Genomic DNA, 27097 nt, shown 5'->3' with positions numbered 1-27097 from the left:
TGTGCATATGTAAAGTCATAGCGTATGTTTAATACGTGTGCCAACTGTAAACTCTTAATACTCTGTTTCTTCTAAACAGGCCACGGCGATGCTGTGATTATGTAGTGAAAACAGACGGATGTAGTTATTTCTGAAGCTGATTGGAAAACTGGTTGTAATTCATTCAGGTTGGCACAACAACAGCAGTCTGTCAGCTGCTGAGTCACATCATTGCAGTGACATGATGGAGGATCCAAGCTCTGCATCATTTGTGCATTCACTCTGCATGTAAACAAACATGTTACATTCAAAGAATACGAATGTTCAGCTGTGTTTTTGTGAAATGGTGTAAAAAACACTACAGATGTCTTACATAGTTCAACACTTCAGAGTTTGTTTGAGAAATTCATGTCTCACATGCATGTATCACATTAGCAATGGATGCTGTGATGCTGCCTGCAAAATGCTTGTTTTCATTTGTTGTTTAAAATATTAGCCAATATCATCAAAGAAGAAATGAATTACAAGTAAAATCTGTTTCATGCTACAGCATTAAAGTGTGCAAACAAAGTATATTTGTACTTTGTAGAATTGAAAAAACGTGAATAAATGTGTGAATTAATCTCATCAACAAACAAAACTAAATGAAACTACTGTATGAATTTAAGGAAACTGATTTCTTCATTGCTGCTCGTGAATGTCCGTCTATCCTTTACGCCGCGTTTACAGAACCATATCCAAAAAAACAAACAATCCACGTGTGCAAAATGATTTTTATTTGATCTTTTGCTCAGTCAAAAACACACTGAATATACAAGCAGTTAGACTGGATCTGATTGCAGCTATATTTCAAACTCATAAACAAACATTTATATAATAAATACCGTTTTTGCCCGTGTGCTTAAATGTGATGGCATTTTCTTTTGGAGCACATTTACAGTACACTATAAATAACTTTAAGAAATTAAGCACATTTCAGGCTGTGACTAAACAAAGAAATCAAACTGGTATAAATATAGGTTCATCAGCAATAACCAAACTCCAGTCTTGTTGTGCAAATATGTATAATTGCAACAACAGTTGCTTTAGAGATGAAGAATGAAGCAATTTAGCTAACTGACCTGGCACACCAACGTTTTGCATATGGTCACGAGCACCAATCGCCCTGCAGTCACTCATGATTAGTGGAAACGTCATGGAAATGAAACTTCATATGTTCTGTGCACGCACTCAGTCCAACCTTAGAGTTTGCTAAACAGCAGCACAAAACCTCATCCGCTCATTTTACTGTGATGCTATGCAAATATGATCCTGTGTCAGCCAATCAAATATTTCCAAAAGTGTATTCAGTGTGTATCGTTCTCACTAGACGACAGAAGTCAACATGACCGTGAACACAGAGAGAAACCAGAGAATGGCTTTGCATATTAGTTTGTGAAATTTCAGGTGATCGCTCTCATTTCGGGACCAACCTTCATGTCAGCTGGATAGTGTAGTGGTAAGACCACACACCTTTGGAGCCGAAGTCACAAGTTTGATTCCCTCCCAGTATCCAGTAAGGGTCCTGGCTAGGCCCCCCCCATGCCGAACAGCGCGGCTACGTCTGCAGCTCGGACGTTTCACTGCATGTTGTACTCTGTATGGTTGTGTATGTGACCAATAAAGCTGGTTTCTTCTTTCTTTGCTCCATGTCCAACCCAACCTAAGCCTGTCATGCGTCTTCACCAACAGTGTGTATAAAAAAAAAAGAACATCAGTTCTGTCTCTGATAGAGACACATCACCATGTGGACGAGTGAAACTGACACAGGATCTGATGCTAAACCAAAAGGAAATCCATCCGTTTTCTATCGAGTTCTAGTTTTGACTTAAAGGCCTTCAAATGGAAACAGACGTAGATTACAGGCCCACTCGGTTTGTTTGTGAAACCGAGTGAAGAGCTGCATTTAAATGACATAAAATCGATCCATAGTCGATTATAAGGCCGTGTGTAAATATGTGTGATACTCGAGTGGGTTTAATCAAACTCACTACCCCTAACAAAACACATGAACTGCTCCCAGTTTGAATCATAACTCTGTTCTTTCTAATTCTGATTTTGAACCAGAGAAAAGCAACTTATTTATCAAAGTCTCCAAGTTTCAACAAACAGACATACCCAGCAGAGCCACGGGCACAGAGAGCTTCCTGTTTCAAATCGGACATTTTAGAAGCAGCCAAATGAACTTTCTCTGGGAATTCATTGGTACGGTGAAAAAACAGATGCAGGTGAAAGTGAGTCTCTCCTGTGGAGAAGCTAAACAGACTGTGTGTCAGAACTGTTAGCTTCCATTAGTAATAATTACAGATGTGCCTTTACGCCCAGTGGTCTGCTCTGCTGGTATGCGGAAGTGATCGTAGGGGGTGGAGCCGGTGCTGGTGGAGGTGCAGTACCCCCGGAGGCTCTCTGGGTCATACAGGTGCTCCAGAGTGTAGCCGGTCAGGGAATATGCTGGATGCTTGTCCAGGTAGGGCCGCGGGTGTGTGTGGGAGGGATAGAGGGCCGGAGCTGGTGTTGGGGAGCCTGAGCATGCCCCTGCACGACCAAAAGGATGTAACTGCAAAGAAAGGGGGGGCAGTTCTGTCTGGAGGTAGTCTTTGGGCTTATGGAGACACTCTGAACCTGGACTGTTGAGCTTAGATTGGGGAGCGGGGCTAGGCGTGGGGCTGATTACCTGACTTAAACCTCGACACAACATGGTCTGTAAAGGCAGAGGCCCTTGAGTATACTCGGGCGTAAAGCACGACCCAGGGCCCTTGGGCAGTCCGTTTGCTGGCCCTAGTGAGGCCTCAGGTGTGGGGCCTTTGCGTAACTGCAGGCGACTTTCTTCTTCCTTGATCATCTGCTGCGTGGCTCGGATCAACGTCTCAATCTTGCTGGGCTCCTGTGGACTGCAGCGATAGCGGTCGGCTCGGTAGCGGTCCCCTGAGTCACTGGCTGAGCCTCCGTCTGGTGAGCTGACCACGCTATCCTCATCCCAGCCCCTGCCTGCAAAGGGAAGCAGTGACAGCAGTGCAGAGGAAGCATGAATAAGAATTTGTAAGCTTAAGGTTGCTCCTTTCTTCCACTGAGATCTCTGCCAGTCATCAGCTGTAGTACTGCATCAAACACCAAAACTATTCAGACCTACGACTGTCATGTGACCATCCACTCAGCACAACACACACAGGAGTATCACGCCCCGTGGATCCTGGCTGAAGACACATGTACTCATGGCTTTACTGCAGATGACCTGTGATCATATATGTGAGGCTCTGTCATCACCATCATCACTCAGTTCCTGTGCTCTTCCCCTCACTAAGAACACCTATACCCTGCTACACCTGTAGCTCTGTTGCTGCCGACGTGACCCCAGCTGGTGTTAGCCAACACTGCTCAGCTGACCACACAGCTCATGTCTGAATCTGCTGTGCAGTTTTTGTTTTGCTGTTTGGTACAAGAACCAAACCGAGATGAAGAAGAAATACTCTGTTTACCTCTGTCCTCAGAACTGCACTCTCTCTTCACTACAATGTGAGCCCAGTTTTGTGCAGGACTGTCCACATGAGGAGATTACTGACTGAGTCCAAAGCTTGTGCGTTTTGTCTCCAGCTCTGGAGCTTAACTCTGCAAAAACATGTCACATGTGTGAAGACAGTGTTGAGGTGTACTGATCAAATTATTCTCCCCACAGCTAACTGGGCTGACCACGCTGAATCCTTCTATGGGTTTGCTGAGCGGAGCATGTGAGGGCTCTGGCCAGCTACACCCTGAGTTAGCTGCTCACCATGATGGCACTGACATACTGGACACTGGCCTGGAGATGGATTTTTGGAATGAGCAGGTAAGCATGCTGCTGCACCGGCTGGCCAAGACACAATCTCTCTCTCTTTTTTCCAAGCAGCAGAGAAGCTGCAGGTGGAGCAGCCTTACATATGCTATCACGCATGTTAAAGGTGTAAATACAGGTCTCCTCAGCCAGTACCCACAGGGCATGATGTCCCATACTGCATGAGCTGTACCTCATCAGGGAAAGCAGCAGCCAAGGGGTGCCAATCAAATGCACTTCATTAACTGATCATCAGAAAGTGTGTGTGTGTGTGTGTGTGTGTGTGTGTGTGTGTGTGTGTGTGTGTGTGTGTGTGTGTGTGTGTGTGTGTGAAGAAATTACAAAAAACCCGAGAAGTCCACCTGAACTCCATCTGAGCCTCAGTTTGCATGTTAGGACAGCATAGTTAGAAAAAGCCTGAACCAGTATGGCTTCTTAACAAATACATGTCAGTGTGGCTGTATCTGAACTACCCACAGTGTGCTTTGGACAGATGAGACTAAAGGTGAGACGTCTGGTCAAAACATGTAGAAAACCAAACAGAAAATACTTCTGATAAATAAGTTCATTGTGCTAAAGCTGTGCAGATTTAAACAGCCACAGCTCCATGAGAGAAAAGGCCTCACCGTGGTGGGAGTGCACAGCTGTGATGTGTGGCACGCTGCCGTCGTAGTCTTCGTAGTTCTCCAACGAGCTCTTGCTCAGGGGTATGATGGAGCGGGCGGTGTCCCACCACGTCTCCCTGCCTGGTGGAGGAGCTCCTAGAAAATATCGGCCTGCCTCGCACCGACCCCGCTCACAGCTCTGACCCTGACCGTGGATGTGGATGTGGCTGGTGATCTGGTCTTCAGACATGTTGTAGCAAAGTGTGCGAGGATCAGAGAATTGCCTGTAAACACAGGAGGCATCCACGCCTTCAGTCTGCTCCAACAGTCGAGGGGAGGCCGAGTCTGTGAGCGGACTGCTGCCCCACGGACTGTCCTGGCCGGATTCGGAACGCTCCGTCTGGAAGCTGGAATACTGTGAGGGTGAGAGGAGGGAAGAAAGGCATGATGCAAAGACTGACTGCTGATTCTGGATGTTCAGCTACAGCACTTTGATCCAGAACATTAATATTTGTGTATGAATACGCTGCATGTGCTGTCATCATGTTATTACAATAAGATGAGGTACAGTCGTCAGCTCTGTATGTACAGATATATACAAAGTATTTTTTTCACAGCAAGTAGTTTAAAAAAGCACTCTTTATTCATGTTCCTGTGTTCTCCACAGTGTTACAGACGCACTGAAACTGTCACTTGGTGTTCGCTCTCTCTGCGGTAGAGTATCACTTCCTGTTCCTGCTCAAACGCAGTGGTGTTTCTGAGTAGCTTATCTTAGGGTGACCAACCGTCCTCTTTTCCCCGGACAGGTCCTCTTTTCACATTCCGTCTGGAGCGTCCGGGGGGATTTTCGAGATTGATAAAAATGTCCGGGTTTTCCTACATTCCGACAGAGGACCCATGTGTGTGACGTCATCCCCAAACTTGCTTTGTGAGCGCTTGTTATGCGCTCACAGACAGGAAGGACAGCGCACAGCAACGCGCCTAATGATGTTTAAAAGATCCCAAAGCGCACATCCTTCTTTCAGACGAACTGCAAAAGAAATTTCCCTCCTACTGACCATAGCTGGACATGGCCACGGGCCGATGGGTTTTTTTTTTATAACGGTATAAACAATGAAAGGTGGTGGATTGGCCAGATGCTGGCCGATGTGTAAAAATAACTCAGTTGTTTGGTGGTACTCCTTCAATCATGAAACTGATCAATGATCAGCTGATCGGCTTTTCTCTCTTGTTTGTTTATCGCCCACTTTGCGCCAGAAAGAGGAAACCAGCGGATGTCGCGCTAAACAACAGCAGCACATTTAAGCCTGATCAGCTGTTGTTAGAATTTATTTAATATTAATTTCTAGTATCAGCTGATGTTTGCTGGAGCCACAGCTGTAAAGCTGCTGGTCATGATGTCGGTTTGGATATGTGGTGAGAGGGAAACATGAAGATGAAACCAGCAGATGTCCTTACTGAATCATCAGAGCTGAACAGGTGATGGAGAAACAGGTTTACCTTTTAGGTGACATGAATGAGTTGAAGGGAAGTTATGAACTGTTTCTGAGAGACAAATAACACCAGGATCCTTTTCTAAGTAGCTGACAGCTGGTAACTGTGCAGGGGCGGGTCTAGCAAAGTTTTGCCAGGGGGGCAGGTAGGGCATTAACAGGGAAAGGGGGGCACAAAGAAATACTTTTCTTTCTTATTCTCATTTAAAATGCCTCGCTTTTAATAAATAATTATCTGAATCTTACAACCAAAGTTTTTATCTGATGTAACATGTATAGAAATCATACATATACCAACAAGACTGTACATCACTGTCACAACAGCGTTTGTTTTCATTCAAAGACTTTATGGCTTTTCCTATAATACCTGGTGGGCCGGTCTCTAGTCAAAATGCCTGGGCCAATTTTATGTTTCTTTAAGTAAGTTCTTCATGACTGAGCCAAGTGTCCTCTTTTTTGGAAATCAAAATATGGTCACCCTAGCTTATCTGCTTAGTAATTTAATTAAAAACTGTTAGATGCATTCTTTTTTCATAGTATAATCTTCACCTGCTTCATCTGAAGCACCCTTTCTGTGTACTCACTACCTAATTTATAGCCAAAGTATTCACTCACTGTCTCTTTACTGTTTCGCTAGCTTAGCTTAGCTCGTAGCCGACTCGTTAGCACCATGGCTACTTCACCTGTCCCTGTTGCACTTTCCTGCTCATTGTGTCAGATGTTTAGTTACTCCTCGGCCTCCTTTAGCAGTAATGATACCTGTAACAAATGTAGCATATTTGCAGCTCTGGAGGCCAGGATTACTGAATTGGAGACTCGGCTTCGCACCCTTCATTCACCCGTAGCTAGCCAGGCCCCTGTAGCTGGTGCAGCCGACGATAGCGTAGGCCCCGCTAGCTCTCCCCCGGCAGACCCCAAGCAGCTGGGGAACGAGGGCGGTTGGGTGACGGTGAGGAGGAAGCATAGTCCTAAACAGAAGCCCCAGGTACACCACCAACCTGTTCATGTGTCTAACCGTTTTTCCCCACTCGGCGACACACCCGCCGGGGGTCAAACTCTGGTAATTGGTGATTCTGTTCTCAGACATGTGAAGCTAGAGACACCGGCAACCATAGTCAATTGTCTTCCAGGGGCCAGAGCAGGCGACATTGAAGGAAATTTAAAACTGCTGGCTAAGGGTAAACGTAAATACAGTAAGATCATAATTCACGTCGGCAGTAATGACACCCGGTTACGCCAATCGGAGGTCACTAAAATCAATATTGAATCGGTGTGTAACTTTGCCAAAACAATGTCGGACTCTGTAGTTTTCTCTGGTCCCCTCCCCAATCAGACCAGGAGTGACATGTTTAGCCGCATGTTCTCCTTAAATTGCTGGCTGTCTGAGTGGTGTCCCAGAAACGATGTGGGCTTCATAGATAATTGGCAAACCTTCTGGAGGAAACCTGGTCTTGTTAGGAGAGACGGCATCCATCCCACTTTGGATGGAGCAGCTCTCATTTCTAGAAATATGGACCAATTTATTAAACCCCCCAAAATATGTCTATCCAGAGTTGGGACCAGGAAGCAGAGTTGCAGTCTTACACGCCTCTCTGCAGCTTCTCTCCTCCTGCTACCCCCCCAAAAACCCATCTCCATTGAGACTGTGTCAGCTCCCAAACAGACAAAAAACAAACCAAAAACCAGCAATAAAAAACTTAAACATAAAAAATCACAAAGAAAGAACAATACAGAATCCACATCTGAACCAAAGAGTAAAACAGTGAAATGTGGATTATTAAATATTAGGTCTCTCTCCTCCAAGTCTCTGTTAGTACATGACTTAATAATTGACCAACAAATCGATTTACTCTGCCTTACAGAAACCTGGTTGCAGCAGGATGATTATGTTAGTTTAAATGAATCAACACCCCCGAGTCATTCTAACTACCAGAAATCTCGAAGCACAGGCCGAGGGGGCGGTGTGACAGCAATTTTTCACACCAGCCTATTAATCAACCAAAGACCCAGACAGACTTTTAATTCATTTGAAAGCCTGATGCTTAGCCTTGTCCAACCCAGCTGTAAAACTCAGAAACCAGTCTTACTTGTTATCATCTATCGTCCACCTGGGCCTTACACAGAGTTTCTCTCTGATTTCTCAGACTTTTTATCTGATTTAGTGCTCAGCTCAGATAAAATAATTATTGTGGGTGATTTTAACATCCATGTAGATGCTAAAAATGACAGCCTCAACATGGCATTTAATCTGTTATTAGACTCAATTGGCTTCTCTCAAACTGTAAAAGAACCCACCCACCACTTTAATCACACTCTAGATCTTGTTTTAACATATGGCATAGAAACTGAACATTTAACAGTGTTTCCTGAAAACCCTCTGCTGTCTGATCATTTCCTGATAACATTTACATTTACAATAATTGATTACACAGCAGTGGGGAGTAGACTTTATCACAGTAGATGTCTTTCTGAAAGTGCTGTAACTAAGTTTAAGAATATAATCCACCCACTGTTATCATCTTCAATGCCCTGTACCAACATAGAGCAGAGCATCTGAACGCTACTCCAACAGAGGTCGATCATCTTGCTAATAATTTTACCTCCTCACTACGTACGACTCTGGATACTGTAGCTCCGGTGAAAACTAAGGCCTCAAATCAGAAGTACCTGACTCCGTGGTATAATTCTCAAACACGTAGCCTAAAGCAGATAACTCGTAAGCTGGAGAGGAAATGGCGTGTCACAAATTTAGAGGATCATCATTTAGCCTGGAGAAATAGTTTGTTGCTTTATAAGAAAGCCCTCCGCAAAGCCAGAACATCTTACTATTCATCACTGATTGAAGAAAATAAGAACAACCCCAGGTTTCTCTTCAGCACTGTAGCCAGGCTGACAAACAGTCAGAGCTCTGATGAGCCAACCATCCCTTTAACGTTAACTAGTAATGACTTCATGAACTTCTTCACAAATAACATTTTAATCATTAGAGAAAAAATTACCAATAATCATCACACAGATGTAATATTATCTACAGCTACTTTTAGTACCATTGATGTTAAGTTAGACTCTTTTTCTCCAATTGATCTTTCTGAGTTAACTTCAATAATTAATTCCTCCAAAACATCAACGTGTCTTTTAGACCCCATTCCTACAAAACTGCTCAAAGAAGTCCTGCCATTAATTAATGCTTCAATCTTAAATATGATCAACCTATCTCTAATAATCACCTATGTACCACAGGCCTTCAAGCTGGCTGTAGTTAAACCTTTACTTAAAAAGCATCTCTAGACCCAGCTGTCTTAGCTAATTATAGGCCAATCTCCAACCTTCCTTTCATATCAAACATCCTTGAAAGAGTAGTTGTCAAACAGCTAACAGATCATCTGCAGAGGAATGGCTTATTTGAAGAGTTTCAGTCAGGTTTCAGAGCTCATCACAGCACAGAAACAGCTTTAGTGAAGGTTACAAATGATCTTCTTATGGCCTCTGACAGTGGACTCATCTCTGTGCTTGTCCTGCTAGACCTCAGTGCAGCGTTCGATACTGTTGATCATAATATCCTATTAGAGCGATTGGAACATGCTGTAGGTATTACAGGTACTGCACTGCAGTGGTTTGTATCATATCTATCTAATAGACTCCAGTTTGTTCATGTAAATGGAGAGTCATCTTCACACACTGAGGTTAATTATGGAGTTCCACAGGGTTCAGTGCTAGGACCAATTCTATTTACATTATACATGCTTCCCTTAGGCAGCATCATTAGAAGACATAGCATACATTTTCACTGCTATGCAGATGACACCCAGCTCTATCTGTCCATGAAGCCAGATAACACACACCAATTAGTTAAACTGCAGGAATGTCTTAAAGACATAAAGACCTGGATGGCCGCTAACTTTCTGCTTCTTAATTCAGATCAAACTGAGGTTATTGTACTCGGCCCTGAAAATCTTAGAAATATGGTATCTAACCAGATTCTTACTCTGGATGGCATTACCTTGGCCTCCAGTAACACTGTGAGGAACCTTGGAGTCATTTTTGACCAGGACATGTCCTTCAACGCACATATTAAACAAATATGTAAGACTGCTTTCTTCCATTTGTGCAACATCTCTAAAATTAGAAATATCCTGTCTCAGAGTGACGCTGAAAAACTAGTTCATGCCTTCATTACTTCCAGGCTGGACTACTGTAATTCTTTATTATCAGGAAGTCCTAAAAACTCCCTGAAAAGCGTCTTGATGCATTCTCAATCATCCAGGAAAATAAATCTCCAAAAGTTGATTCTGTTCATCTGGATGTAGCGTTTTGTGGGAGAAACGTTTCGTCACTCATCCAAGTGACTTCTTCAGTCTCAGCTGACTGCAGGTTTCCCTGCAGTCATGAGAAAATTTTGTCACTACTCAGTGATGAAAATACTTATGAGCCCCTGAAACGAGACCCAGGAAGTGGCTGCAGGAAGAGGGTGATAGACTGTCTGAAGCAGTTAGAACAAGACAAGGCTATCGACCGGACCTCATACCACAGGCTGTACCCAGGGGAGTCTACACCAAGTCTGTATGGTTTACCGAAGATACATAAACAGGGTGCACCTTTAAGACCGATTGTCTGTATGATCAACTCAGTTACCTATAACATCTCCAAGTTTCTAGCTTCGATCCTCAACCCGCTGGTGGGCAGCTCTGAACACCACATCCAGAACACCCTGGATTTTGTTGAGAAGGTGAGAGATGTCATTATGGAGGCAGATGAAACCAAGGTTTCGTACGACGTTACATCTCTCTTCACTTGCATCCCAGTCACGGAAGCGTTGAAGGTAGTCCATAAGAGATTACAGGATGACACCAACCTCAGCAACAGGACCACTCTCAGCATCGACCAAGTGTGTTTGCTTTTGGAACTGTGTCTTCATTCCACCTACTTCACACCCAAGGGTCAGTTCTACAGGCAGAAACATGGGTGTGCCATGGGCTCCCCAGTTTCACCCATCGTGGCCAATTTGTACATGGAAGAAGTGGAAAAGAGGGCTTTGCTATCCTATCCTGGAACACCACCAAGTCATTGGTTCAGATATGTGGATGACACCTGGGTGAAAATCAAATCTCAGGACGTACTACATTTCACGGATCACATTAGCTCCAGCCGATCCAGGAGAGAAGGACAACCGCTGCCCAAGCAAAAACCTGTAGTGATCCCATATGTGTCAGGAGTATCGGAGCAGTTGAGACGCATTTTTTCTAAACACCGGGTCTCTGTGGCTTTTAAACCCCAAAACACGCTGCGCCAAAAACTGGTCCACCCCAAGGATCGGGTCCCCCGACACAAACAGAGTAACATAGTGTACGCTGTTAAGTGCCAGGAGGATTGCCAGGATTTATACATCGGGGAAACCAAACAACCTCTGGCGAAGCGGATGGCACAACACAGAAGAGCTACCTCGTCAGGCCAGGACTCTGCAGTCTATTTACACCTACAGGCCAGTGGACACTCTTTCAATGATGAGGATGTACACATCCTGGACAGGGAGGAACGCTGGTTTGAGCGCGGAGTCAAGGAGGCCATTTACGTGAAAAGGAAAAGACCATCTCTGAATCGAGGAGGGGGCCTAAGGGTACATCTGTCACCATCTTACAATGCTGTGATTGCAGCCATTCCCCAACTCTCTGTGAATGGTACTCATGGCCATTGATCAGTGGGCTTTGATCAGTGGGTTTTGGTCAGTGGTTGTTGATCAATGGTCATGAGAATTTGCATAATTACGATTAAGGAACTGACCTCCCAGCTCATTGTTCCTTCAGTGGGCTGGTTTCAGTCATTATGCAAATGTCCTGTTTATAAGGTTTGGGGAAACCTGCAGTCAGCTGAAGAAGTCACTTGGATGAGTGACGAAACGTTTCTCCCACAAAACGCTACGTCCAGATGAACAGAATCAACTTTTGGAGATCCCTGAAAAGCCTTCAGTTAATCCAAAATGCTGCAGCAAGAGTCCTGACAGGGACTAGAAATAGAGAGCAGATTTCTCCTGTATTGGCTTCCCTTCATTGGCTCCCTGTTAAATCCAGAATTCAAAATCCTGCTCCTCACATACAAGGTCTTAAATAATCAGGCCCCATCTTATCTTAATGACCTTGTAGTACCATATCACCCTATTAGAGCACTTCGCTCTCACACTGCAGGCTTACTTGTTGTTCCTAGAGTATTTAAAAGTAGAATGGGAGGCAGAGCCTTCAGTTTTCAGGCCCCTCTTCTGTGGAACCAGCTTCCAGTTTGGATTCAGGAGACAGACACTATCTCTACTTTTAAGATTAGGCTTCAAACTTTCCTTTTTGCTGAAGCATATAGTTAGGGCTGGACCAGGTGACCCTGAATCCTCCCTTAGTTATGCTGCAATAGACGTAGGCTGCCGGGGGATTCCCATGATGCATTGAGTTTTTCCTTTCCAGTCACCTTTCTCACTCACTATGTGTTAACAGACCTCTCTGCATTGAATCATACCTATTATTAATCTCTGTCTCTCTTCCACAGCATGTCTTTATCCTGTCTTCCTTCTCTCAACCAATCACAGCAGATGGCCCCACCCCTCCCTGAGCCTGGTTCTGCCGGAGGTTTCTTCCTGTTAAAAGGGAGTTTTTCCTTCCCACTGTCGCCAAAGTGCTTGCTCATAGGGGGTCATATGATTGTTGGGTTTTTCTCTGTATCTATTATTGTACGATCTACTGTACAATATAAAGCGCTTTGAGGTGACTGTTGTTGTGATTTGGTGCTGTGTAAATAAAATTGAATTGAATTGAATTGAATAGCACAGACGTGTGCGTGCAGACATTCATCTGTAACGTTCTGCATCAACTGTTTGGGAACTACAGACATTTTTTAACTAGTTCCCTATTTTAGAGGTTTGAAAGTAACCTTACATCATTTTAAATGTAAGATTTATTTTTAATACTGAAATGAAAATCATGTGCAGTCTGCCTGAGGTCTCAGAAAAACAAGAACAGAGTCCCCAAGTTTGGATTTATTTTCTAATCCACACAGCATGAACACTATACATACATCCTCAACTATATACTCTATATTCATATACTCACATTAGTAAGCGCTGCTGAAGGAGTACACCACAGGTGTCCAACTCCAGGCCTCGAGGGCCGGTGTCCTGCAGGTTTTAGATGTGTCCTTGATCCAACACAGCTGATTCAAATGGCTAAATGACCACCTCAACATGTCCTGAAGTTCTCCAGAGGCCTGTTAATGAACTCATCATGTGATTCAGGTGTGTTGACCCAGGGTGAGATCTAAAATCTGCAGGACACCGGCCCTCGAGGCCTGGAGTTCGACACCCCTGGCTTACTGTGTCATTAAACTTGATAAAGCCAAAGCCTACTCCATACTGATCATGACTCATTTCTCTTTGATTGACAGCCCTCGGTGGACTGACTAATTCAGTACAGATCTAAGAAGGAGACCTGTAGATTTACACAGGTTATTCATATGGAAACGGACTCTTCAGAAAGTTTATTGCTAAGGTCTGGAAGAAGACCCAAACTGGTTAGTCAAGCTGTCTCAACTATCCGGGGATGAATGTGTTCCTTCCTGGTCACTAGATTGAGAGAAGAAATCCGTTCTTGAAACCACAAACTCTGTGAATGATGAACTGGAGTAATGGTTCAGCCCAGTGAGGCCTTTGGTGACTTTCTCTGGATGTCTGCCACTAAAATTTATAATCGGTGCGTTGGTGGTTCTTTGTGTCCGGGGATGGGCGTCCAGGTACACACCGGCTCACTCCTTGGTAGCTGCTTGTCGGTGCCTTGAGCCTGGGGCTCAGTCGGGCCACTTCGGGGGTGGGGTGCCCTCGGCCTCTCGGCCTGGGGCTCGGTCACTCTGGCACAGCTGGCTGCCGGCGGAGCTCACGGGCACGTCACTGCAACCCCCCCTGGCTTCTGCTCCGCGGCTGCTGAGTGACCCCTCATCTGGGACTCTCCTCAGCTCTTTCTGGGACAGTGGCGCGGCTGCCCCTCTGTTGGTCTTCCTTGGTCTCTTGTGTTCTGGGGGCCTCTGGATGTCTGGAGCCTGGATCTCCTCCATACCTGCTTCATGCCCTGGAGGACGGGGCTGTGGCCCCCCCACACCCTCTAGCAGATCATTACATGAAGGAACCTTTTAAAAACAAGCGCGTTCATGCTCACAGGTGTACACACAGGTGATCACACACACAAACTACACCCTTTTTGGCTCCTACCTCAAAGCACACTGTGCGCTGTCAATCTCACGTGCTGCACAATAATGTTTAATATTAAGTATTTACTGTTATATTCCCATATATCATTGTGATGTTGTTTATTACTCTCGTTTTCTTCTGCTTGTTTTCTTTTTCTTTCTCAAAAGGTGATCCAGCTGATTGATATATGTATTTTTTGTCTGCTTATTCTGTTGGTTTTTGTTTTTTGCCCTTTATCCCCGTCCCTCTTCTCAGTTTTTTTTCTTTCCCTCTTTCTTTCTCCCCTTTCTTTCCACCAGTCAAGTCTGTCCCGTATTTAACAAGTGAAAATAAAATAAACAATAAAAGGTGAATCAAATAGACCATTACGGCAAGGCTGGGATGGTCCATTTGGTAAAGTAAATCCGTTGGGCATCTTTCTTCACCTTTAGACAATAATTCTGATGGCAAAAGAGCCAAACGGGACAGGCAAAAAAACAAACAAACAAACAAAAAAACTAAAATTTATAATCAAAGCACCAGAAGAAGAAAAAGAAGAGGTGGCAAAAAAGTGTCTGACAAATTAAAGACATAATAAATCATTTTTTCCATTTTTTTATTAAAATCTAAAACTCAGTCCGGGTCTAACAATGCCTGCTGCTATTGGTGCACACTGTCTCCTTCAGCAAGGAGCACAGCTGCAACGTTGTTCCCACGTCCCAACCAGGCAGCAGTGCAGTAACGTGTTCATACCTCAGTCTCAGAGACCTGCACTCACCTGTGTATATGGCGAGAGCCTGGCTTTGCTCTTGGGCCGTGATGCTCGGCTCTTGGGAGTTCTGCAGTTGTCTGTGAGGCTGCTCGTGCTGCTGTAGGGAAAAGAGGCCTTGGATGTGGCCTGGTCCAGAGAAAGCTGGAGGCCTTTATATTCTGTCTCCCTAAAGACACACAAGCAGAAAAGCCCAGAGGTACAGTGCATAGATGTGGAGAGCTTCCAGTCTCATGTAATGACTATTTATTAAAGAAGATGATGAGCTGCATTTTCTCTGGGTGCAAAAAGTCAATAACATCTGTTTAGCAGTTAGAGTGTGATGAGTGCTGAGAGACCGGGCTTGTGGAGCGATGTGTGTGTCTGTGCTGGGAGGTTTTGGGTGGTGCTGAAAGGACTGGAGCTGCTTGTGTTACCAGAGGGATCGCAGCAAGGCCTTCCACAAACACTCCACTGAGGCAAAGCCGTCCAATTGAATACACCGGCAGATTAAAGGTTATATCTCGCTAAATCAGACCCGTAGGACAAACTTGGACGTCCCACTACTGGGAAATGGGAATTGATTTCTTGCTAAAGTGTTCTCAACATGGATGATGAATGGAGTTCGAGACAACAGAAAACGTCTACACAGTTTATTTGAGACAAACAGTGATCTCTCTTCTGTCTCAGTCTCTGTAAACACAAATTCAGACACACAGGCTGTGGTTCGCTTACATTTGGAGAATCCTAACATAAGAGGAGCATAAGCAGCGGCTCTGCCGGGGCATCCCAGATAAATCCCAGATTTGTTATTTTCACAGCTGTAGTGTACTGTAGTGCATTTCATGTGAAAGTGTTCCTGTGGTTTGAAGACTGTGAAACACCCAGCAGAGCTGCTGTGGGAGTCACATGAGTGAAATGCGGTCGCATGCGTTTGCTGCAGACATTTAAAGAATTGCTAAATTACTGTCAAGTCGAGGTATTAGGTGTAGAGGTCATCAGAGCTAAACACACAGTGGGAGTTCACATGCAGGTGAAGTATCCTCATCACCTCTGTTATCAGTGGCTGTGTGGACCAAAGCTACTGGGCAAACCAGCTCTGCTGCTGATAGCAACACTCCACAAAAGCCTGCGCTCTCCTTATCGCTGTCTTTTGTCGTGTGTTAAGGAAAAATCAGACAGAGAGAGAGAACCACGCGGCTTCTTTTCCATCATCACTACATAAGAAAATATATTAAGGGGAGAAGAAATGAGCCTTATGAGGCTTCGTTCCCTTTACAGCAAGCTGGGGCCGTAAATGCTCATCATCTTTACAAGATATCAATTAAAAGGCCATAAACAGAAGCCGTTAGGGCTGTGATGCAGGACGTGGAGCAAATATGTGTCAAGCTGTTCTTTGCTTGTAAATGCAGTAAGTCATGCTGCTTAATGGAGGCTTTTTATGGGCCTTATTCATTCATTTAGTCTCTTGTACATCTGTGAAATACACACATTGGGGTAATAAATAATGGCGAATAAAGGAAATCCTTTAGTTACTGATAGAGAGAGCGGCTCATGTCAGCACTGATCGGTTTCATTCTGTTTGAAAGAAAAAGGATTTGACTGTGTTTTTATGGCCTGATGGTCCCAGCAGCTCCTTTCTTTACACACTGCCAGACTGACTCTGCAGGTAACAGCCACTCTGACATCACCAGCATATCTACTGATAACACAGGAATGTCTCTGTCATCAGAATTAGGGAAAAAACCCAGTTATGGTTTTCTGAAAGAAATCCTGATCGTTTGTTTCAAAGGAATAATAATAATAATAATAATAATAATAAAAAAGGGACAAACTTTAGTTAGACTGCCTGATTCTGAAAACAAGGCTTTAACAAACAGATTTCTAATTAACCTCCAGTGAATAGCTGCACAGAAACTGTTTGCACAGCGTCTCAGTACCAATATTATGTTATCAAAGCACAGACAGCAGATCTGCCCTGGACACTCAGAGACACACCTGCCGTTTTACACCACCTGCATGATGTGTTCTGCACTTCAGCGTCAATAATTCATACACAGCACTGATTGGACCTGGGCTTGTTTTTGGATAACAGCTCTGTGGCTCAGATGATGATAATGGGCTTTGAGGTTATTCTTGTTCACAATATACAGAATCACCAGACATGTCCAAATCAACCCCATCCTGTTCAAAATATGACTGGTAGGACTGGTTGTAGGCAGAAGTCCTGTAGCTTTGTGTCCTTTACAGGCAAAGAGCAGAGGACCTGCTGGTAACAAAGACGGTGCTGAGCACCTGCAGCACTGTAACCTCCATTTCTTTGTTTCTACATTAGAATTTCAGCAGCATTCACTTTGAAGTGTCTTTATCAGCTTTGCTTTGAGTTCATGCTAAAAGAAAGATGAATGTGTTCATCAGTGTGTGCTGCTGTAACCTGAGGCTGTTAAACATCAAAATGCATTTCAATCGATGTTAGTGTAACAAATGACCTTTTACAGGGAGTAATTAAGTAATGTAATGGATTACTTAAAAATAATGAGTAATAATCTTTGAGTAAGAAGCCTAACACTGGTGACAGCAGACTGGGTGGAATTACAGAGGTTTATACTGGTTACTCAGGAGTGCCACCACCACAGACGTTCTCTTTAACGATCAGCTTCAGCAGAGACTGAGCAGCAAATAGATCACACATATTCATCTTTGTGTTTGTGTTTCCTGACGAGACTCTGGCTCGATGTGTGCTGAGTGCTGTTAGCAGCTAAACACTAAATAAAGTGGCCTGGAGGTGAATGACAGGAACATCAGTGTACAGTCACTGTTCTCTCAGGCACTAATATTTCAGAGTGCTCAGATGTAAGTGGGTTCATGGAGCCTCCTAAACTGTGCACTGTAACCATGTAGTGTATCTGTTCATGGGGCTACCATAGAGTTAACGTGGACTGTCACTTTCATTAGTTTCAGCATCAAAATTCCTCTGAATGTTTTAAAAATCAATTCAGATATTGCAGCAATTTAAGACTCTGCATGTCAACATGTCAGTGTCTCCACAGACACACCAAAGAACACGTTAAATACACCTGCTGTGATACCTGTGACTGTTCTCACTCAGTCATTTTTATAGTCATTAGTCATTATATGTATGTATATATATATCATTATTATTATTATTAATATAATTATATATTAGTCAATTGTCTTCCAGGGGTCAGAGCAGGCGACACTGAAGGAAATTTAAGACTGCTGTGTTTCTTCGTCACTCACTCTGTGTTAATAGACCTCTCTGCATTGAATCATATCTGTTATTAATCTCTGTCTCTCTTCCACAGCATGTCTTTATCCTGTCTTCCTTCTTTCACCCCAACCAATCACAGCAGATGTGACTGAGTGGTCAGTAGACTAGAAAAAAACAGTATAAATGTCCTCATACATCAGTCCATTTAAGTCTCATCTGACCATTTTTATTTTTCTACATCCGTGTAGATGAGTGCCTTTGGTTTTGACATCACAGAACAAATGTGCATTCATCTGTGTGACGTTTATCCACTGCAGTCTGACTGACTGTAACACTGTGTTCTTGCTGTCAGTCTTACGACTACAAAAGTGCTTCTTCTTCTTCTACTAATTCATGAGCATCATAGTCATTAAATACCTGCTGCTAACCCCGTTAGCTTTGTCTTTTGCATAGATCAAAATGCAGATGTCCCTTCAGTCTTCTGTTAATACTGTAACCAGCTGAGCGATAAATATCCTGCCATCTGTATCAAACAAAGAGCTTTCCCTTAGATCTATTCCTCATGCTACATGCCATCTTCATACTGACTGCAGGACATCACTGGATGATACTGAGTGATATTTCATGTGATCTTTGGGAAATGAATGGCAACATCAGATATAGCCTTAATTGTTTAAAATCTCATTTGTCTCCAGCAAATCTTCTGAGTATCAGTCTGATCTTTAATCCGTGTATCACAGAGGTAACTGAGAGTGGAGCTGCAACAGAGACTCACGTGAGAACATAGTTGACGCTGACAATGCAGTGAGGTCTGGATGAGCGGCTGTTGTGGACGATGGTTGCATAACTCTGCACCCAGACCCAGCCGCCATGCTTGGCCAAGAAACGGTAGTACTTTGTAGTGACCTGACCTTTGACCAGCACTGAAACACCGAGAGTCAGAAAACAACAAGTCAGAGAAACATCCAAACAAATTCTAGCAACAGATATGAACATATTCACATCGTAGCAACAAATGACATCACCGGGTGGAATTACACGAAGATCATTCTGGAACTAAAAAATGTGTTTATTTATTTTTGTATTGTTTGGTGCACTTATTAGTCTAAATGAACAATTAATGTATTTATGGAATATCTGTTCATTAGTGCTGTAACACTGTTCATAACATGACAACATAACCAACTACACAGTGGCATATTATACTGTGTGTGTGTGTGTGTGTGTGTGTGTGTGTGTGTGTGTGTGTGTGTGTGTGTGTGTGTGTGTGTGTGTGTGTAAGATGGTAAAACAAACCTAACTCACACAAATGATGAGCACAGCGCAGGTGGAAGCAGTCACAGCTGTGGACGTGATGATAGAGAGTTTTCTCGATTAGATCCTGAGGCTCAAAGCCTGTCAGCTCTGCAACCCTGGAACACACACACACACACACACACACACACACACACACAGTTACATCTCATCATTTGCAGAGACTTACTCTAAATACAACAACTTTTGTTTCCTTTTTCTACCCCAAACTTCAAACTTTACTATGAAATGTAAGAATGTTCACTATGTAAACAGATTGATGTCCCCACAGCATTACTAACACAAGTACTGCTGACACACACACACACGCACATTATCAAGTATAAATCAGGCTTCCATACGGTGGCCCTAAGAGGTCAAATGCACTGCAACCAAAGAAAACAGCAGCAAATAGAAAAACAAACATAAAGGAAGTAAAAAAGGTTACAATGGAAGTTGAATAAAGGACAAGTGAACAACTGCAGACGGCACTGAGACGCTGCAAAAAGAGGAACGTTTGTGTTGTGATGAAGAAAAAAATCACACGACTCCTGTAACACAGTAAATGTTTAGTATTGGTCACTTCTGCACAGACTGGCTCCAGTAACTAGTTTCTGTTGTGTTTTATGTGCTTTTGCAGCATTTTTTTATTTGCTGGTGTTTTCTTTGATTGCAGAGCATTGCGGTGTACTTCCTGTATTTCTACAGGCCCTCACACAAAATGTGTATCAAGCAAATACCAAAAGCAAATGCTGTGAAAAAGTATTTCCCCTTCCTGATTTCTGTATTGCATATTTGAGATCACACAGAGGCAGTTTAACATGAAGATTTCATTTGTTAAGGGAAAACGGTTATCCAACCCTACCTGGTCCTGTGTGAAAAAAGGAATTGCCCTCCTTGTTAAATCATTCATTAACTGTGATTTATTTATTGGAAAGTTTATATCATTTTCCCGAGCTATACCCGGCTGGATTACTCCCACACATGTGTGACAACACAGAAAGCTGAGGTCTAAGGAAACAAAGCCAGTGACATCTTTGAGTCTGAAAAGCGTCACAAAGCCAGCTTTGTAACTCCAACGAAAGATGCTGAGAGTCGTATCCACATATGGAGAAAACTTGGAACAATTGTGAAACTTCCCAGAAGTGTCTGGCCAACCAAAATGACTCTAAGAACGCATCAGTGACTCCTCCAGGAGGTCACAAAGAACACAGAGCAACATCTAAAGAAGAGCAGGCCTAACTTCCCTCAGTTATCGGCATCCGTGAGAGAGCTGTACGGCAAACTCTGTGCTGACCAACAACAACACAAACACTCCACAAAGACATTCTGATGGTCCCCAAGACTTTGGGGAAAACAGAGAATACAAAAGCTGACCTTTGGGGAAGGTCTGAGTCCCCATACATGTGGTACAACACAGCATTTCATAAAAAGAACATCATACCCACAGTTACAAATGGTGGTCCTTGTCCTAATTGATGGAACCATAAATTCTGCTTCATGTAAGAACATCCTGCTATCAGTCAAGCTCAGGCACACTTGGACAACGATCAGAATCACGTCCACGTCTGAACGCTCAAAAGAAACCAAACTAACGTTCTGGTCAAAGTCTGGACTCGCTTTAACATCTCAGGCGGTCATTCATGCTTGAAAACAATTCTGTAACAAGCTAAGAAATCAGGAAAGGGCCAATCCCTCTTCAGTGTAAAGTACACACACCTCTGTACTATGAGAAGCAGCTGCAGACGGTGAGCGGACATACCGTGAGTCGAGGAAGATGAGCTTCATGTCCAGACTGGCTCTGAACATAAACATGTTGCTGTGCAGTTTGATCTCAGTGATGGCGCTCGGCGGGAGCGAATGACCGACAGCCACCAGCCCGATGTTCTGATAGCAGCCGTCAAACGGAGACATGTCGAGGCTGTACTGTCGAATTTTCAGGTAGCCGCTGCAGTGGATCACCTGGGCCAAGCGGACACAGCAGGTCATAACATCAGTCACGCATCCAGGAGGGCCGTGATATGTTTGATGAGCTGAGGCACGTGACCTGATGTCAAGTTTGTGCTCTTTCGCTTTGAACCCATGTGTCAGTCTGTTAGACTTTCCTGTGAGACGAGAACACTGGACAGAGGTCAACATGACGTGGATGCTGTTTGCTGCTATAGCAGTGCCACAAAGCACACTGCAGTCAGTACGACCTGCTGGCCAGCAGACGTGTTACTCTCGACCCATATTTATACATAAAAAAGATGAGAAGGAAATGCCTGACAGCATTAACCCCGGTGCACATGGAGACAACTGCAAACAGCTTTGCGCTGTAGCTCTGTGTAAGTCAGCCGCTTCAGGGCGCTGGTTACTGCAGGGTTGGACTGTCCAGGGATATGTGGTGGTTTATCTTCCAGAGCTATACGTACATATATGTACATGTTCACACACCTCGAGTGTGTGTGAACATTATTTCCTCTCATCTCTGCTCTTAACTCTGAAAGTTTGATTTTGTGTGGCTGACGAGGGCAGCGTGTGTTCAGACCAGCAGCACTCTGTTACCTTGTAGCCTCCACAGGTAAGACCAGCATTTCTTTTAGCAAGGACACACTTCATTCTGAGAAAGAAGGAGCGCTCCATCTCATATTCTGCAGAGACATAAAAACTCACATGATTTGTGCTGCATAGGTGTGTCATACACAGAACAGCACACCTAGATGGCTGATTACCTTGAACAAAGTGGGAGTGGTAAGGCTGGTGCGCTGTGAGGACAGCTATCATTTCATCGTGGTCTGCTGGGTGGATGTACTCGTAGATGCTGTTTCCTGTCAACTCTACCTGTTGAAATGAACATTCAGCTCACAGCTATGACATATCAGGCCCGGAGGAAGCGACCACATTAGGTGTGTCAGACCAACCTGTGACAGGCCCAAGTGCACTGACGCTGTTTCTGATATGTACATGATTTTCCCATCAGGAGCAACCACAAAAATGAAGCCATCTAACGTCTGGAAGAAACGGTACAGTGTAGAAAAGGTGTTATTACACAGGTACAGAGCTGTTTCTCTTTTTAGTTGCATCTGTGTTATCATCTGTTTCTGTGAGAAATGTGTATCTGCACATTTTAGGGCCAATTACAATGGTGGAGTTTGTACAGTCAGACTGTTTCCCTTCTTTGATGAAACTTGGCTGTGGCTGCATTCCTCCTCAGCTCTGTGCCTTTGCTGTCTGTGCTGTGCAGATTTGACTTGTTAGAGACAAAGACGGCTTCATGCAGGAGGAGGACGTGGCCTCCTTACACTCTAGAAAAAGAAATTCTGCATATGTTTTTCCTCCAGTCTGTGTTAGCAGGCTCGTTAGCTCGTTTGGTTTGCCTGAACCTAACGTGACATGTTCCCGGGATTAAAACTGGAGACTAGCGTGCCTGGAAATCTACACGTGGTTATTAAAACCTCAGCATCATGAAGTCCCTCCAGCTCAAACTCATGCAGCGTAATGAGAATCGATGTACCTGTTGACTCTGTGTTCAAATGTTTTTAAAGCTATTGATTCTGCTGTGTGGTCATGATGGAAGCTGCCTTTGGAAAACCATCCCCTGTTTCCTTATATTATTGTTAGATTTTCCAGTATTTTCTGCATTAGATGCTGCTCAGCTGTTTACCTAAAAACGTATCAAACAAATAGGAAACACTGCACACTTATCAGGAATAACTGCTATTGTTGCCGTGTTGGTTCTCATGTATAGGGCCAGCACTGTTCAGCATGCAGCTTCTCTCTGTTCAAGTGTTTTCCTCCGTTGTCATTCTGACTGATCGAGGCTAGCTAACCTCTGCTTCTTTCAGCCTGCAGCCACGCACACAGCCGCGCACACAGCCACGCACACAGCCCGGCTCCATTGTGCTGCGGCTGATGTGAGAGCGGCTGCAGGCTCTGTGCGTGACCACGAATGTGTTCAGCTCATTTCACACTGAAAGCACAAGAATGAAGGCAGCAGGAGGCATGTGGCAGCAGCTACCAAACCTCCAACAAATCTGCATCGCCAGGCTGAACAATGATAATAATAAAGTGCACATGCAGTTGCCTTTAAAGTACCAGTACTAATAGCGAGAGCAGTGAGTACCTGTAAGAGATGGGAGCCTAGTTCCTGGCTGAGCCCATCCAGAGAGCTGCTGCGGCTAACGTGCCCCCAGGACTCCCCCAGGCCTGCGAATCAACCAAAACAGGTAAGTGTAAAAAACCACGTAGTTTGTTCTTTGTTGCAGAAAAATAACACAACTCATCACAGTTTTAGTACGAGTGGTTTGGGAACACTGACAACGACCAAATCTGCGCCCTATAAACGGCTTTTCCAGTATCCTCCTGTACGCTCCGATCAACAGCAAGCAGGGTCTCCCAGTGACAATACAAAATATATCCGGACAAACAAGAGTCTTTACTTCCATAAGTGAACTGCTAATTCTGCGGAAAGCGAAATCTCTCTGAAATTAAACTGGACTCCAAATGTTCCTTAAAATCTGCCCAGTTTAAACTTAGTGCGAAGTCTGGAGTTTGTGGCCTGCAGCGCTAAAAATACAGCGAAGCCAAAAATAAGTGAAGGATCGGGAAAATACTTCCACGAGCCCCTCAAACGCTGACAGAAGCGCGCCGGGCCCGGCGAGCCTCGCAGGGCCCGGCGAGCCCAGCTGCGGCAGCGGGGCGCATTTACATGCAAAGCCCGCTCTGCAGAGCAAACAGACGGCGTGCAGCGACCGGAGCGCGCCGCCGCCTCCGCCGCTTCACGTTTGCGTGACTACACACAATCAAATAAACCCACTGCACAGACCGAAATATCAACTTCCACTCCGTCGGAAACTCAATAAAAACACTGAAACGATTTACGGCCGTTCAACAAAAACAATCACGCAGAGGGACGCTGCTGCAGGCCCGGATGGTCGTCACGTCACGGTCACAGAAACAGAAATATGAATTTTGATTGTTCGGAAGAAACGGACACAAGAAACTGACCCGGGGTTATTGTAAAATATTTCCACGGACAACTTCCTGATAGCGTGGGGACGCCACTGTAACTTAACCATCACCGAGGCGCAGACTCCACAACAGGCCTGTCAGCGTGGGGTGCGCTCTGCGGATAAACCCACGAACCGTGACCCAGAGATGAGGATATTTTGTATTATTATAATTGTCCCTCTCACGCGCTAGCTTTTTACATTTTACCTTAAAAAAACAAACAAAACAGATTTATCGGCAACAATACAAATATATACCTGTCTATATATAAATATACGAACAGCTGCTTGTTTTATACACGATCTATATTTAACATATATATATATATATATATATATATATATATATATATATATATATATATATATATATATATATATATTTATTTATTTATTTATTTATCATTATATTTAACATAATATATATAATGTTTAAATAAAAATCGAGTAAAGACATAATTACATTAAAAATATATTATTATATTACAATTAAAAATATAAGCGTCTCAGTTGGTGACATTAAAAACGTAAAATAATTTCATGTTCAACAATTAAACAGAGACAAACTTTATGAGCACAGTTTGGTTGCACTGCATGAATCTTTAATGTGAAATCAGCCAATTAGCGCCGAGTAAACAAACTGGAATAAAAATAATATAATATATAATAATAATAACCTTTACAACAAAAACTTCAGCAGGAATGTTTTAAAAATCTAATGAATAATATTTGGACACGCGCTGAGGAGACGGTTAGAAAAAAGCAGGAACATTTTCCCGCCATGCTTTTCTTTATTTGACGCGTTTTGAAGCTCATACACGAGCTAATTAAATGGAAACTGTAAAAACACGTAAAAGAGTTCATTTCCTCAATATGGAGACACGCAGACATCTTCCACGCGTGCAGGATGGGGGTGACTGTGCCACACGGTTATTCATGTGCGGTGCATGTGGCCTTAGAAAACCTGAGACTCTGGAAGGCTGAGGAGGACAACTCTGGCTCTGCTACACTGTGGGGGACATTTTTATGCCACGGTCTGGGTCCACGGGGTCCACAGTAGTTCTGGGTGATGCCTCTATGTTAATTCATTCATTCGTGTTCTTCCAGGTGACAGTGTCCCACGGACTCATCTACTGGTGTCTTCATAACCATCAGATCTCAACCAGACTGAGGAGCAGGATCAGCGTGTTAGTCACTGTCATCAACGGAAGTGACGGATATGTTTTAATGACGTTCATCCCTCCAGCGCTGAGCTTTTACATCTATTATATATTTTCCCTTTAATCTGTTGAGCGACCTTCATAGAGTCATGGTTACCAACAGTCCTGAATTACACGACTGTCTGTGTTTTTGCTTTAAATACATCCCACGAATGTCCCTCTTTCCACAGTGATTCTGCTCATATTTATATTCAATAAAGATCCATTTCCAGCGAATGCGAGCGTGATCGTGGAAGCAGTTTGAAGCAAAGTCCAGTTGGACGTTATTTTGCATTATGTGAAACCAGTGCCTCCCAGTTTGTAACAAACCGACGGTGATCACGTTCCAATCAGCTCCATCCACACCGGCCAATGATGTGCTGCCAGGCCCGACGGGGACCCCACGGAGAAACAGACCCCACAATCTCGATTTCGTTTCCACTAAATTCTATTTTTCTTGATCAGAATATTAAAAAGTCAGCAGCGTTAGAATTCCTGAAAAATCAAAGCGCCAAGAATATATATATGGAAACACGCGAGTAAAAGCCTCGAGGCCGTGTTTATTTCCCCGCAGCGATCTGTGCAGAGTTCAGAGCTGTTAGATAAAGCAGATGATATTTATTCACAGGATAAAGCTCCACTGTGCCGAGTTTGGGATCTGCTGTGTGAAATGTAACATTTGCTTTTGTGAACAGATTTAAAAAGTAAAGTTTAATTTTTTAAAAAATAGAAATGTAAATATTAAATAAAAATACACATGCACGAAGAAAAAATGCCAAACTAAAATGTGCTTCTTGTTTTTGCTAAACGTTTACAGACCAAACAGAATCCTGAAAACAATAAAGAGACGCTCGTGTCGTTAACAAATCCACGTAACACAACAAGTTTTATTTATCGTGCTGTGAAAAATCGAGTGATTATTATTAGTATGATTTTGTCTTCATTAGTATTTAAGGGCAGCCCACCCACCTTCGGGAAAGACCACTCTCATCTTCAGGTAGCTTGTTGTGAGCCGGATGATCGAGGCTTTATCCAGCTGGGAGGTGATGGCGGAGGGCAGCGGCAGCAGTTTGGCCAGTTCATAAAACTCACTGTTCTCCTTTTCCCGGCGCGTGCGGGCCGCGTTTTTCGACTTCTCCTTCATGTTTCTGTGTCAGATCCACGCTCTCATAGCAAAGCAGATGTCTCCGTCCGCGCGGCCTAAACGTCACAGCTGCAGCTGGCGCGTGCACTCCCGCCCATACTTCCAGGCGCTTCGGGGCTGACGGTGAACGGGTCCCGGTTATTCCTGGCCGCGTGAGGCTCAGAGCTGAAAGCTCAGACTTGGACTCATCACACTGAAGCCTCGGACCGCCGCACACAGAAGGCCCTGCAAGGGTCAAAAATAACAATAAAAAACTGAAAAAGAATTTATTTTATTCACAGGCGCGATCAGTCTGCGTGTAACAGCTCCACGAGTGGCTAGAAAACTCAAACCAAGGGCCACAGAGACAGCCGCTGCACTGACAGCTGTTCC

General features: G+C 44.0%; 1 protein-coding gene across 1 annotated transcript; it reads right to left on the bottom strand.

Annotated features, from left to right (window-relative positions):
• Positions 1-993: 993 nt before the first annotated feature.
• On the bottom strand, positions 994-26725 carry sim1a (SIM bHLH transcription factor 1a). Its single transcript, XM_063486353.1, has 11 exons — positions 26551-26725; positions 23497-23579; positions 22295-22384; positions 22106-22214; positions 21939-22024; positions 21154-21353; positions 19404-19510; positions 18874-19021; positions 14897-15056; positions 4453-4846; positions 994-3006 (listed from the first exon to the last, which is right to left on the bottom strand). The coding sequence occupies exons 1-11, from the start codon at positions 26723-26725 to the stop codon at positions 2300-2302; spliced, it is 2259 nt and encodes a 752-aa protein (XP_063342423.1). The 3' UTR covers positions 994-2299.
• Positions 26726-27097: the final 372 nt, after the last annotated feature.

This window comes from Pelmatolapia mariae, linkage group LG10_11 (assembly GCF_036321145.2).
Source record: "Pelmatolapia mariae isolate MD_Pm_ZW linkage group LG10_11, Pm_UMD_F_2, whole genome shotgun sequence".
NCBI classification, from domain to species: Eukaryota; Metazoa; Chordata; class Actinopteri; order Cichliformes; family Cichlidae; genus Pelmatolapia; species Pelmatolapia mariae.
The sequence above is the reverse complement of the archived record's forward strand: the minus strand, read 5'-3'. Positions and strand labels throughout refer to the sequence as shown.

Coding starts and splice junctions, on each gene's coding strand:
- sim1a (XM_063486353.1), bottom strand. CDS start 26,725: ATGAAGGAGAAGTCGAAAAACGCGGCCCGCACGCGCCGGGAAAAGGAG. Junction 19,022..19,403: donor GCGCTGTGCTCATCATTTGT/GTGAGTTAGGTT, acceptor TCGGTGTTTCAG/TGCTGGTCAAAGGTCAGGTC. Junction 3,007..4,452: donor AGCTGTGCACTCCCACCACG/GTGAGGCCTTTT, acceptor TTCCCTTTGCAG/GCAGGGGCTGGGATGAGGAT.